General features: G+C 65.1%; 1 protein-coding gene across 1 annotated transcript; it reads left to right on the forward strand.

The window, feature by feature from the left end:
• The first annotated feature begins 305 nt into the window (after positions 1 to 305).
• Positions 306 to 13,033, forward strand: KCNH4 (potassium voltage-gated channel subfamily H member 4). Its single transcript, XM_069876951.1, has 16 exons — positions 306 to 416; positions 3,676 to 3,909; positions 4,040 to 4,171; positions 4,326 to 4,453; positions 6,182 to 6,425; positions 6,645 to 6,802; positions 8,034 to 8,241; positions 8,412 to 8,606; positions 8,879 to 9,078; positions 9,825 to 10,074; positions 10,171 to 10,385; positions 11,375 to 11,422; positions 11,530 to 11,897; positions 12,035 to 12,141; positions 12,226 to 12,302; positions 12,401 to 13,033. Exons 1-16 carry the CDS (start codon positions 341 to 343, stop codon positions 12,866 to 12,868), a joined length of 3,108 nt encoding a protein of 1,035 aa, XP_069733052.1. The 5' UTR covers positions 306 to 340; the 3' UTR covers positions 12,869 to 13,033.
• The last annotated feature ends 574 nt before the right edge of the window (positions 13,034 to 13,607 follow it).

The raw sequence follows: 13,607 nt of genomic DNA on the forward strand, positions 1-13,607 counted from the left end.
GGTACCGAGCAGGTCCCAGTGCCTCCCGGTGCCTCCCGGTGCACTGGATCATGGTACCGAGCACCTCCCGGTGCACCGGATCGTGGTACTGAGCACCTCCCGGTGCACCGGATCGTGGTACTGAGCAGCTCCCGGTGCACCGGATCGCGGTACCGAGCAGCTCCCGGTGCCTCCCGGTGCACCGGATCGCGGTACCGAGCAGGTGGCGCATCCCCCGGGCGGTGCCGGTGCCCCCGGTGCCCAGGCCCCTCCCGGAGCCGGCGGGGCGGGGCGGGGGCGGAGCGGCAGCCCCTCCCGGAGCCGGGATCCGCACCTGCGAGGGGCCCGGGGCGGCGGGACGATGCCGGTGATGAAGGGGCTGCTGGCGCCGCAGAACACGTTCCTGGACACCATCGCCACCCGCTTCGATGGCACACGTAGGGCGGCGGGGGGGGGGCGGGGGGCGGCGCTCGGACCGGTACCGGGGCCCCTACGTGCCCTCTGGGGGGTCCCGGGACCCCCCGTGTCGGTGTTGGGCTCCAGCACCCCCCCCGTTCCCTGTTTCCGTGACCAGCATCGATGCTCCGGGGTCCCCTCCCGTGTCCGCAGCTGCGCTCGATGCTCCGGGACCCCCCGTGTCGGGGCTCGGCGCTCCCAGACCCACCCCGTTCCCCATATCGGTGTCGGGGCTCGGGGCTCCGGGACGCCCCCCGTGTCCGGGACTGGGCTCGGTGCTCCGGGACCCCCTCGTCTCGGGGCTCGGGGCTCCGGGACCCGCCGTTCCCCGTTTCCGTGGCCGGGATGGATGCTCCGGGATCCCCCTCCCGTGTCCGTGTCGCTGCTCGGTGCTCCGGGACCCCCCATTCCCCGGGTCGGTATCGGGGCTCGGGGCTCCCGGCCGCCCCCCCCCAACCCCCGGCCCCGTTCGGGGCTCCGGTTCCCGGTGTCCGGGCGGTTCAGCACCACGGACAGAGCCCTCGCCGCGGGGGGGGGGGGGGGGGCGGGGGGAGAGGGGGGTTGGGGGGCTTGGGGAGACCCCGGGATGGGTTTGCATGGCCGGGACCCCCCTCCAGGCCGCCCCAGGGCTCCCCAAGGACCCATCTCAGCCCCATCCTGCACCCAGACCCGTGGTCCTGGGGTGGAGGGGGGGATGATGCGGGTCGTGGCTGGCCCCGCGGAGGTCGGGGTGCAGCCCCAGGAGCCCCCAGATTTGGGGTCTTTGGGGAGCATGTGGGGCACAGGCTGAGCTCGTCGCCCTGCAGCCCGCGGTGCTGCTGCTGCAGACCTCGCGGGGTCTCCGGGGCCCCCCAGTGCCGCCCAGCACGAACCCCCAGTTAGCAAAGCTCCAGTCTGCGCGGGGTCACAGCCCCGGGCGGGGGGGCACTGGGGGCAGTGGGTTTTGGGAGGGGTGACTCTTGTGCTACCCCAGCACTGCATGTTTTACGGCTCCTTCCCGCAGCTGGAGGTGCTGGCGTGGCCCTCGGAGCTGGGCTCCCCTCCGTGTCCGTGTCCGTCTGCTGGGGACAGGATGGATTAAGGCCCTGGCATGTTGAGGAGCGGATCATGCCGGGGCGCTGCGTGGCAGCTCCTGGCACCGCTGGCACCGCGCAGCCGCCCGAGGACAGGCTGTGCTCAGGGCTCACCCCACGTTCCCCCAGAATCGCTCGGAGCAGGAGCCTCCCGGGCTGAGTATGCCTCACCTTGCTGGCATGGGAACGATGCCGGGAGCTTGGGGCATCTCCCGTGGCACCGGCTGCCCCCTTGGGTATTCCCTGGCTGCAGTGCCAAGCTGACTCCTGGCCTGGTGTGGCACAGGGTGTTGTTTGCCTGTAGGAGCTCTCATCTGGGGTGTTACCTTTGAGATTCAATGCATCACGAGGCAGGCAGCCCCCCGAAGCCCTCCAGCTCAGGCTGAGCTGCACCCAGAGGTGCCAGGGCTGAGCCGCACGGTCCTTCGCTAGTGATGCTGTGCTAGGGCAGAGGCCAAGCGTGGCCCCAGCATCCACGTCCTCAGCAGGATCGTGCTCTGCTGAGCTGGCCAGGAGTTCTGAGAGTTCCCCCAGCTCTGCTGTGGTGTTAGCAAAGCCCCCAGGAGCAGCAGGGACCAGTGTCCCCAGCTCTGCTGGCCCTGGGCTTCCCAGGGCTGGATTTGGCTCTCTGAGGAACCCCCTGAACTGCTGCAACCCCCTGATGCAAAGCCCTGGGAATTTGCCCCTAGGAGATGAGATCTGCCCCGCAGCGTGGTGGCGGCACCCTGCCTTCAGCCCTGCCAACCTGCCTCCCGGGCACTTTTAAACAGTGTCCAGCTTTGAAGGTTTGATGTATCTCTTATCGGCTTTATCTGCCATGGAGAGGGGCTTTAGCTACAGTGATACACCGTGCGAGTTAACCCTGCCTCTCCCGCGCAGCTGCTGCCCTCTGAGCCCAGGGGTGCCCGTCCGGACAGGCTGAGCCCCCCAGGGCTGCACCCCCCTGCTCCGCAGAGCTGATCCCAAATGCCAGCCTTTTTTTTTTTTTCTTTTTCTAATAACACATCCTGGACAACGCAGTAATCCTGGCTCCCCAGAGCCAAAATCTGGCCTTAGTCACAGCTTCAAGCTATTTTTGCCTCTCCAAGCTAATCCTGGGCTGAGCCGTGCTGTGGTGGCCCCGCTGCACCCCCGTCGTACCAGGGCTGCCTGTGGCTGCCACCCCCTCCTCCCCGCAACCTCCTCTGCCCTTGCCCTGCCCTGGCACAGCTCAGCTGGGGATGCTCGGGGGCTGGAACCTGCTGCGGGCTCCCCTCCTTCATTAGGAGGCAGGGCAAGACCACGCCTGCCGGATCCCAGTGCTGGGATGATGGGGATTTGGGGTGCTGGGCTGGGACCTCATGGGCTGGGGACCGTGTCAGGGCTGGGGACAACCCGAAGTGCCCTCGCCGGGTGCAAACACAGCCCGCGCCGGCTGTACACCCCGTTTCCTTGGCACCCTTTTAGCACAAGGCCATCTGTCCCGCTGGCACGGAGCCTGCAGCAGGGACCCACGGTGGCCCTGGGGGCAGAGCCCTCGCCCGGGTTGGGGGCTGCGAGGGGAAAGCGGCTGTTCTGCATCGGGATGGGGTGCGGTGCTGGCAAGGGCTCTCCTCTGCCTGCCGCCGGCTCCCTGCTCAGGCAGAGGTGATGCCAGGGAGGCCTCACACAGTGCTGTGAGAGACAAGGATGCTGTGTTTCCCCTGGGCCTCCGTGCTGGCGCAGCGTGGGGACCTGGCTCACCTCGGGCTCTGCGATTTTCTCCCAGCCTCTTGGCAGGTGGCATCACGGTGCCAAGCCTGGACTGGAGGTTCCGGCACCAGAGCCCAGAGCTCTGGGCTGGCAGCGCCCGGCTGGGTTTGCTTCTGCGCCCGCTAAGCTGCCTGAGCCCCGGCGGGAGGTGGGAGCGGCAGATGGAGAGGGGGAGGCGTGAATTGCCTCGCTTGGGATGGTGTCTCTGGTGATGGGAGCCGGGAGCTGGAGCTGGGCTCCTTCGCTTTCCAGCATGTGGGGCTGCCCAGGATGGGTCCTTGGAGGGAGGGGGGCAGTGGATGGGCCAGCTCTGGGAACAACCAGAGACACGGCTCCTCATCCCAGAGGGATGCATGGGGGTCTGGGAGGGATGGGCTCCCCTTCACGCCCCTCAGAGTGGCCTCAAGCCCTCAGCGGGGGCTGCATCTCCTTACAGACAGCAACTTCATCCTGGCCAACGCGCAGGTCCGCCAAGGCTTCCCCATCGTCTACTGCTCCGACGGCTTCTGCGACCTCACCGGCTTCGCCCGCACCGAGGTCATGCAGAAGAACTGCAGCTGCCGCTTCCTCTACGGGGCCGAGACCAGCGAGCCCGTCCTGCAGCGCATCGAGAAGGTGCTGGATGGCAGGCAGGAGTACCAGACCGAGGTCTGCTTCTACAAGAAGGGTGGTGAGTGGTGCATGGGGCTGGGACCTGCATGCTACTCCGGCTGGGACTCAGCCCCGTGTGGGTCCTAGGTTGAGGCCACCGAAGAGCGGTGGGGCTGTCCTGCCTTCACCACCCCTTCTCCTCCACGCAGGAGCCGCGTTCTGGTGCCTGTTGGACATCATGCCCATCAAGAACGAGAAGGGAGAGGTGGTGCTCTTCCTTTTCTCCTTCAAGGACATCACAGAGAGCCGGGGCAGGAGCCATCCGAGCGAAAAGAAGGAGGGTGAGCAGTGTCTGTGGGATGGGGACAGGATTTGGGGAGCAGAGTGGGTGCATGGCAAAGGGACTCCCAGCTCCTGGCTGGGTCCTTCCTGACCCATGCGAGGAGGGGTCCCCGAAGTGGCTCCCACTAACCCAGCGTGTCCTGTCCACTGCAGAGAAGCAGAGGAGCAAGAAACCTGGGAGCTCACGCCTGCGGGCGGCACAGAGGCAGGGTCGGACGGTGCTGCACCGGCTCAGCAGCCAGCTTCCCAGGAGGGACCGCAGCGAGATGAAAATCAACCGTGTAAGGACTTGTGGGAGCCCTAAGCTTCGCCTGGTGCCTCCTGGGCTGGGGCTGCGGGTGGGCTGGTGGGGCTACAGCTCTCCCAGTCCCAGTCCTGCAGCAGAGCCCAGTCCCACTGGGATGCTGTGCCGTACACGCACCTCATCGGCCTCTCCAGGCACCAAAACACCCTCCAACCCCAGCACCTGCACCGTCATCCAGGGTGCAACTGCAATTTGCTGGCAGCAGCAGAGAGCAGCGGGTGGCTGCGTGGAGAGCAGCTCTTCTGGCAGCTCTTGCAAGGTTGTCTCGCACTTTAGCTGTCAGGAAAACCTGCCTGCTCGCGGCACAGCCAAGCTGGCCCTGGGGAGCGCCGGGAGCGCCGTTACCAGGCTGCAGCAGCCACAAGCCGGTGAGCGCTGGGGTTTCCAGCAGCAGCAGGGACCAGCATCATCGCTGTGCCAGCCCAGCTGCGTGGCTGCGGTGCCCCCGCGCAGGGTCCCTGGGCACGGCCGCAGCGATGGGCGCTGCCTGCAGATTGGGGCCAGGACAGGGGGTGGCCAAGGTCCCAGAGCTGGCTGGTTGGTCTCTTCTCCCAAGTGATAGGGGATAGGGATGAGAAGAAATGGCCTCAGGTTGTGTCAGGGCAAGTTTAGATTGGACATCAGGAGAAATTTCTTCACTGGAAGGGTTCTCAGGCACTGGCAGAGGCTGCCCAGGGAGGTGGTGGAGTCCCCATGCCTGGAGGGGTTTGAAAGATGGGTAGATGAGGAGCTCAGGGATATGATTTAATAGCAGCCAGATACGGCTGGACTTGACGGTCTCAAAGGTCTTTTCCAACCTAGGGATTCTATAATTCTAAGCAGGCAAGGAGTCTGAGTGTGCCTGTCCTGAACTGTGGTGGCTGGAGGTGCTGGGACAGGGATGGACCTTGCTCTCCCCTTGCCGAGGCTAAGCTCCAGCTGCCCCCAACAGCGTCGTGTCCCTGCAGAGGGTGGTGGTGGCTCTGCCTCATCCCGTGGGTTGGCACCTGGGGTGGCTCTGAGCAGCAGCTGGCAGTGCCACTGGATTACCTTTAATAGCATTAGCGCAGCGTTAATTTATGTGCTGTAATTGGGCATTCTGTGCCCATCTCTGAGGGTGACCTCGGCGCAGCCCATGTGCCCCACTGGAAATGTGCGTCCATACCCCTGGAACTGGGAGCTGTCAGCTAGGAGGGCCATGGAGATGATCTGAGAGCTGGAGCAGCTCCTGCATGAGGACAGGCTGAGAGAGTTGGAGTTGTTCAGCCTGCAGAAGAGAAGGCTCCAGGGAGACCTTAGAGCAGCTTCCAGGACTGAAAGGGGCTCCAGGAAAGCTGGGGAGGGGCTCTGGATCAGGGAGTGCAGGGATAGGATGAGGGGGAATGGTTTTCAGCTGAAAGAGGGGAGATTGAGATGAGATCTTAGGGAGAAATGTTCTCCTGTGAGGGTGGGGAGGCCCTGGCCCAGGCTGCCCAGAGCAGGGGTGGCTGCCCCATCCCTGGAGGGGTTCAAGGCCAGGTTGGATGGGGCTTGGAGCCCCTGATCCAGGGGGAGGTGTCCCTGCCCATGGCAGGGGTGGAACTGGATGGGCTTTGAGGTCCCTTGCAACCCAAACTGTTCCATTATTCTGCGAGTCAGGAGGAGGGGGGACTGTGGTGACCTCCACCCCTTCGTTTGGGATGGCCCCTGTGCCATCTGTGTTCCACCTTGCTGCTTGCTCCCCCAGAACGTGTTTGAGAACAAGCCGTCCATCCCCGAGTACAAAGTGGCCTCGGTGCAGAAGTCCCGCTTCATCCTGCTCCACTATAGCATCTTCAAGGCCCTCTGGGACTGGCTGATCCTGCTGGCCACCTTCTACGTGGCTGTCACCGTCCCCTACAACGTCTGCTTCACAGGCACGGAGGACAGCCTCTCGGCCGCCCGCAGCACCATCGTCAGCGACATCGCAGTCGAGATGCTCTTCATCCTGGGTAGGTCCGTGCCTGGGGCTGAGCACCCGCGTGAGATGTGGGGGATGAGACCAGAGGAGCCGACCTTAGGGGTGATGGAGAAGGGAGCTGGCACCACTTTGCTCCTGCTGCTGGTGCTGAGCACCCCGGGATTGGGGTCTGGATCGGATTCAGACCCCGGCTCAGCTCCCCTGGCCACGGTGGGGGTGGTGAGGGCTGATCCTGCTCTCCCCGAGGCAGACATCATCCTGAATTTCCGCACGACGTACGTGAGCCAGTCGGGCCAGGTGGTGTACGAGCCCCGCTCCATCTGCATCCATTACGTGGCCACCTGGTTCTTCGTGGATCTCATCGCCGCTCTGCCCTTCGATCTGCTCTACGTCTTCAACGTCACCGTGGTGAGTGCTGCGGGTGGGGGGCAGCAGGGCGCAGGCAGCGCCTTTTGCAAGGGTCCGTGCCTTGGGTCTGGGGGCAGCACGGGGAAGCAGCGAGGGCAGTGATAGCAGGAAGCCTCCCACGCAGCTTAATTCACCCAGAGGCTCCACAAACGACAGCAAATGCCAGAGCAGCGCTCAGGGTGCTGCAGGCAAGCGCCTCGCTTGCACCCAGCACCCAGCACCAGTGCACTTGAGCTCTGCCCAGGCTGTGGAGCAGCTCCACATCCCAGGACAAGTGCCTGGTGCGCACAAACCATCGCAGCGAGAGGCTCTGGTAGTGCTCTGGGTGCTCACACGTGTGGGCACGCGGGGTTATATGTTGGTGATGAAGGCAGGTCTCAGCCTGAGCCTCCCCGGGCTCTCGAGGGGCTGCGCAGCGCAGAGGGTGCGATGAGCAGCGCTGCTGGCACCAACCCCTTCCCATCCTCCGCTAATTGGGGCAGGGAGGGGAGGAGGGTGGCGAGTGCCGAGGCTGTAATTACTCTTATTGGAGTGTGCAGGGAGGATAAGGGCACTTGGGGCTGGAACTGCCCCCCGTGAGAAAAACCCGGCTCTGCTTGTGCCTTGGCGATGCCGCCTGGCAGGAAAACAGCTGTGGCCACAGCCAGGGCCACCGCTGGCTCCGCCGGGGCTGGGCGAGCCGGGGGGCTTGGGCACAAGCAGCACTTCCCTGCAAGAGGTGGCCAAGCGATTGAGGTCTCAGTGTTGCGGCTACAGGCTGGGCAGCCCTGACAGGGAGCCCCTGGGCAGCGGGGAGCGGTGGGAGCGGGTCTGTGCTGAGCCGCTTCGCTGGGGTCAGACCCAGCGGTTGCTCTGCGCCTGCCCGACCCACAACCCTGGGCTCCTGCAGATCAGCTTTCTGCCTGCATGGCTTCACCAAACGCAGCTTCCGATAGCAAAGCCATTGCCCTCCCTCCTGCCCCTCACCTCCCTGCCTCTCTCCAGCACCCCAAATCTCCCAGGGCGATTCAAAACCTCCCAAGGTGGTTCGGTGCCCTGACAAGCTGTGCTCCCAGCTGCCTTTTGGATGCTGGAGGCCGCTGGGGGACGAGCTCTTCCCAGTCAGCCCCGTAGCCCACGACCCTCCTGGCAGCTGTGGGGAGGGATGAAGGGTCCCTGCTCCAGGGGGAGGCAGGGGGTCCCTCCCTGCCTGTGCCTCCAGCAGGGTTCACACGCCTGCCCTGCTCCCCAGACCTCGCTGGTTCACCTGCTGAAGACGGTGCGGCTGCTGCGGCTGCTGCGGCTGCTGCAGAAGCTGGACCGCTACTCGCAGTACAGCGCCATGGTGCTCACCCTGCTCATGTCCATGTTCGCGCTGCTGGCCCACTGGATGGCCTGCATCTGGTACGTCATCGGCCGCAAGGAGTTGGAGAGCAACGACCCCCAGACCTGGGACATCGGTGAGCGGAGCACACTGGGGTGGAGAGGGGAGAGGGCAGAGCCGCGGGACGGGCAGCAGCGGGGTCTACAGCCCTCCTGGGTGGCTCCTGCCTGTGAAGCGAGGCCAGGGCGGGGATGGGAGCCGTGCTGAGCCCGTCCGCAAGCGCTAACCCCCGGCTGTGCTTGGCAGGCTGGCTGCACGAGCTGGGCAAGAGGCTGGAGGCTCCCTACATCAACAACTCAGTGGGGGGCCCCTCCATCCGCAGCGCCTACATCGCCTCCCTCTACTTCACCCTCAGCAGCCTGACCAGCGTGGGCTTCGGCAACGTCTGCGCCAACACCGACGCCGAGAAGATCTTCTCCATCTGCACCATGCTCATCGGGGGTGAGGCGGGGAGCGGGGCAGGGCTTGGGGGGCTCCTTCGGTGGCTGCTGGAGTGGTGGGTGCGGGTCCCCACGCAAGGCAGGGCGCGAGGGGGAGGCGATGAACGTCTGTGCCCGGTGGGACAGCCCTGCAGCTGGGGATAGCGGAGATGCCTGCTGTGACGAACCCTCAGCCCCACGCTGCTGGTGGGGCAGAGCCTAGGACCCCAAATGCCGCAGCCCCCAGCCCAGCCGGCCCCTCGCTGGGCCTGACGCTGCCCTCCCGGTGCCCAGCGCTGATGCACGCCGTCGTCTTCGGCAACGTCACCGCCATCATCCAGCGCATGTACTCGCGCCGCTCGCTCTACCACACCCGCATGAAGGACCTCAAGGACTTCATCCGTGTCCACCGCCTGCCCCAGCAGCTCAAGCAGAGGATGCTGGAGTACTTCCAGACCACCTGGTCCGTGAACAACGGCATCGATGCTAACGAGGTAGGAGGTGTGGGCTGCTCCAGCCCCCTGCCCTGCGCCCAGCGATGGGGCAAGAGCGTGCAGGGCCGTGTGTGTTTGTGTGCACGTGTGTGCAGATGTGGACGTGTCCATGCTCTGATGCTGCAAGGACCAGAACTGGGTGCCATGACTGAAGGAGTCGGAGAATAAGTCTTAAGAGGAGTGCTGAGGGAACAGGGGCTGTTTAGCTTAGAGAAAAGGAGGCTGAGGGGAGAACTGTCACTGTCTACAACTACCTGAAAGGAGGTTGTAGTGATGTGGGTGCTGGTCTCTTCTCCCAAATAACAAGCGATGGGATGAGAGGAAACAGCCTCAAGTTGTGCCACGGGAGGTTTAGATTGGGCATTGGGAAAAATCCTTCACTGAAATCCTTCACTGGACATGGCTGCCCAGGGAGGTTGTTGAGTCTCCATCCCTGGAGGGATTTAAAAGCCAGGTAGACAAGGTGCTCAGGGATGGTTTAGTAGTGGACAGGTACGGTTGGACTCAGTAATCTCCAAGGTCTTTTCCAACTAAATGGTTCTATGAGCGGGGCAGATTCCTGCCAGCCTAGGGGGCAGGACAGGCACACGGAGCAGAGACGACCCACCACCACAGCCAGAGCTGTCCTGCGTGGGCCAGCCGGGACTGCTGGGCTCTGCCGAGGCAGCTGAGCAGCGAGATGCTTCCATGTGGGAAGGCTGCTCCCTGCCAGCCACACCCCAGCACCCCGGCACCGTTCTCTGCAGCTGCTGCACGACTTCCCCGATGAGCTGCGTGCGGACGTGGCCATGCACCTCAACAAGGACATCCTGCAGCTGCCCGTCTTCGAGACGGCCAGCCGGGGCTGCCTCCGCTCCCTCTCGCTCCACATCAAGACCTCGTTCTGCGCCCCGGGGGAGTACCTGCTGCGCCAGGGCGACGCGCTGCAGGCCAACTACTTTGTCTGCTCCGGCTCCCTCGAGGTCCTGAAGGACAACGTGGTCCTGGCCATCCTGGGTGAGGGAAGGCGGTGTGGGCTCTCCCCCAGCCCCTTCTGCTGCCCAGCCGGGCACGGACCCCGAGGTTCACGTTGTTGGGCGACCCCTCCTGCAGGCAAAGGGGATTTGATCGGCGCCGACCTGTGCAGCACGGACCAAGTGATCAAAACCAACGCGGACGTGAAGGCGCTGACCTACTGCGACCTGCAGTACATCGGGCTGCGGGGGCTCTGCGAGGTGCTGCAGCTCTACCCCGAGTACGCCAGCAAGTTCACGGTAGACATCCACCAGGACCTGACCTTCAACCTGCGGGAGGGCAGCGAGATGGAGGTGGGTGCGTGTCCTCCCTCGCAGGCCCGTTCCCACCCTCGCAGCCCCGGAGGCTGGAACAGGGCTGAGGCCACAGGAGGGGATCTTATCCACCCCCTGCTCCTGGTCTCCAGGCTCCGAGGCTGGGGTGGGCGCTGTGGCTGTGCCACCCTGGCCATGCAGGTACGTCCCATCCTGGCTCCTCTCAGCTCCATGCAACCCAGGAAATTGGAAGGAAGAGTATTGGCAATGCAGGAGGCTGAGGAGGATGGAGGGCTTGGAAGAGGAGGATTGCGGGCTTGGAAATGGGGGTGGAAGGGACCATGGGCACCCTGGGACAGCCAGCCAGGGCAGGACCCCTCCAGAGTGCTGGGAGCTGCCAGGTTCAGTTATGCTGCCAACTTCGGCAGCTGGGGGGGGTGTTCTGCTGCAGAAATAGCTCTGCGGCTCTTTCCCTCCCCCATCTCTGCTGCTGGCTCTGCACTGGTGGCTAGAGGCTCCTTTAGAGCATCTACCTCAGGCACCCACCACCTCCAGGCCCTGTATGAGGGGGTGAGAGGTTGCTCTCTACATCCCAAATAGCCCTACCAAAACCCAACGTGTCCATTGCCTAGGAGAAGGATAAATAAACCATGGCGGGGGATGCAGAAGCTCTGTCACCCACCCCTGGCTGGCAGCAAGCTCCCGGGAGAACTGATGCTGCTGAGCCAGGATTGGGAGTTGATGTGCAGCCACAGTTCCAGCTTGGGACACATGGGCTGAGGTCTGGAAGCTCATCAGTGTCAGGAGAACAGCAGAGGAAGGAGAGCAGCCTGATGGCGAAGAGGCTGATGCACGGGGCTGGGAGTAGCTTGGCCACCCAGGAGGGGACTGAGAGGCTGGGAGGGCACATGCCGTGGCAGAGAGAGGGTGGATGTGTGCCCGGTGCTGTGTGTGCCCGCGGCTGGTCCCCGTGGAGCACACAGGGGTCCCACACGCCGTTGAGCTGGTGCCATCTGCTCTCTCCGCAGGGTCTGTGCCGCTACTCCCGGTCCCCACGGCTGTCGCAGGCACCGCAGGTTTGTGCCACGCCAGGGACGGGCAGGGGGGAGGGCAGGGCAGGGGTGGCTGTGCCGGACCTCGGAACCTGCATAACGACCGGTCCTGACCTCCACACCACCTGCAGCCTCGTCCGGAGAGCGGTGCCACCCCAGAGAAGTCCCTTCCTTCCATCCTAGAGGACGAAGAGGAACCCGACGAGGTCTTCCAGTACTCGCCCACCACCATCACCCGCCGCAAGCTGCTGCTGCCCCAGCTGAGCAGCCCTGCGCACCGCGGCTCCCTGAGCAGCCTCCTGGGCGATGAGCTGTGCCAGATCTCAGCCCTGCGGCGCAACTGCCGCTCCCCAGCGCGCTGCAGCCAGGGCCGCAGCCCCTCTCCGCAGTGCCGGAGGGATGCCCGGCTCCCAGAGCGGGAGGGTGGCGCGGGGAGGAGGCTGCCCAAGCTCCTCATCCCCTCCCTGCACGCCAACGGCCCCCCAGACCTCAGCCCCAGGTAAGGGTGGGACGTGCTGGCGGCTCGTCCCGCTGCTGCTGGGGTTGGGCTGCGCGGCGCCTCCTGAGGCCACGGGGAATGGTGGCTGAGGGGCAAAGGGGTGACAAGGGCCATCCCTCACCCCCTCCCTGCCCTAGAGTCGTGGATGGGATTGAAGACAACGGGGGGACGTCAGAGCCGCAAGCCTTCTCCTTTAACGTGGACCCTCTGCTGCAGAGCGCGGCGAGGGACTCCCCAACGTCAGGTATTGGCGAGGCCAGGGGTGCTGGCCATGGGGACAGGGCACTCACAGAGCCCTGTGCCACCAGCTGTGTCTTTTCTCCAGCAGGGACCGACACAAGCAGCCCAGCCCTGGTGGTGGAAGCAGAGGAGATAAAGCAGAACATCAGGAGGCTCAACCAGGAGGTGTGGTGGGAAGCGGGACCCCGGGGTGTCCCCAAAAGCACTGAGGTCGCTCAGCCGGGGGCACCCACAGGCGCTCACTCCTCTCCTTCCCCTTCCAGATCAACCACCTCAACCAGGAGGTCTCCCACCTCAGCCGGGAGCTGCAGCGCATGATGGAGCTGCTCCAGGGCCGCCTGGGCGACCCGCAGCCCCTCACCTGCCCCTGTCACCTGCCCGTGGCCGCCTTGCTGCCCCTCCGTCCCTCCGCCGCAGTGCCCCCCTCGCCTCCTCCCGCGCCCCCCAGCTCCCACAGCTCCCCCTGTGCCAGCCCCCGCGTCAAATGCTGCCCCGTGCGCAGCCGCTCGGCGCACGCCGCGGCCAGCCCCGCCGTGCCCGCCTGGCTGTGCGCCGAGGGGCCGTGCCCGCTGCAGGGGGACAGCAGCCCCAGCCCTGACCCCAGCCAGGCCTCCGACTCGCAGCCCCCGTGGCTGCCGCCCCGCTCTGCCCACTCCTTCCCCGGCTGCTCCGTCAGCGGCCGGCCCCGTGCCCACCTGCAACCCCGCTCCAGCTCCACCAGCTCCCACTGACCCCACGGGCCCCGGGGTGGCACTGGGGGACCCTCACCTTGGGGGACTCTTGGCCTTGAGGGTCCCTCACCCTGGAGGACTCCTCGCCCTGGGTAATCCTTGCCCTCAAGGGCCCCTCGCCTTGGGGATCCCTTGCCCCAGGGACTCTCTCCTCCTGGGGGTTCCTCATCCTTGAGGGACTATGGCCCTGGGTGACTCTTTCCTTCAAGGGATCCTCACCTTGGAGGTTCCTCACCCTTGAGGAGCTCTCCCCCTGGGGGACCCTCACCATGGGGGACCCCCCACTTCGAGGGCTCCTTGTCCTGGGCTACCCTCCCCCGGGGGTTACTCACATTGAGAGACCCTCGTCCCTGAGGGACGCTCGCCCTGGTGATCTCTCACCCCGGGACCCCTTCCCACTGCACCTCCTGCCCTCCACACCAGCTCCATCCTCGCTCTGGTCTCCTGCTCCAGCTCCACCATCCCAAGCCCCCGGTCGGCAGGGCCCGGAGTGGGGCAGCAGCGGGGGGCACCCCACACCCTGCACCCCCAAACAGCAGCAGGGATCGTTTTGATACCATTTTATACTCTTTGCCCATGGCGTCTTTTTTACAATGAGGCTGGGCCTGGCAGCCCCTCCAGCTCCCCCTGCACCCGGGGCCATTGTGGGGTGCAGGCAGGTTCCTGGGGGGGTTCCTGGCTGCTCCTGCCCTACGGCTGTAGTCTGTGCAGTTCCTCCTCACCCCAACGGGAAATAAAG

This window comes from Phaenicophaeus curvirostris, chromosome 26 (assembly GCF_032191515.1).
Source record: "Phaenicophaeus curvirostris isolate KB17595 chromosome 26, BPBGC_Pcur_1.0, whole genome shotgun sequence".
Taxonomy (NCBI): Eukaryota; Metazoa; Chordata; class Aves; order Cuculiformes; family Cuculidae; genus Phaenicophaeus; species Phaenicophaeus curvirostris.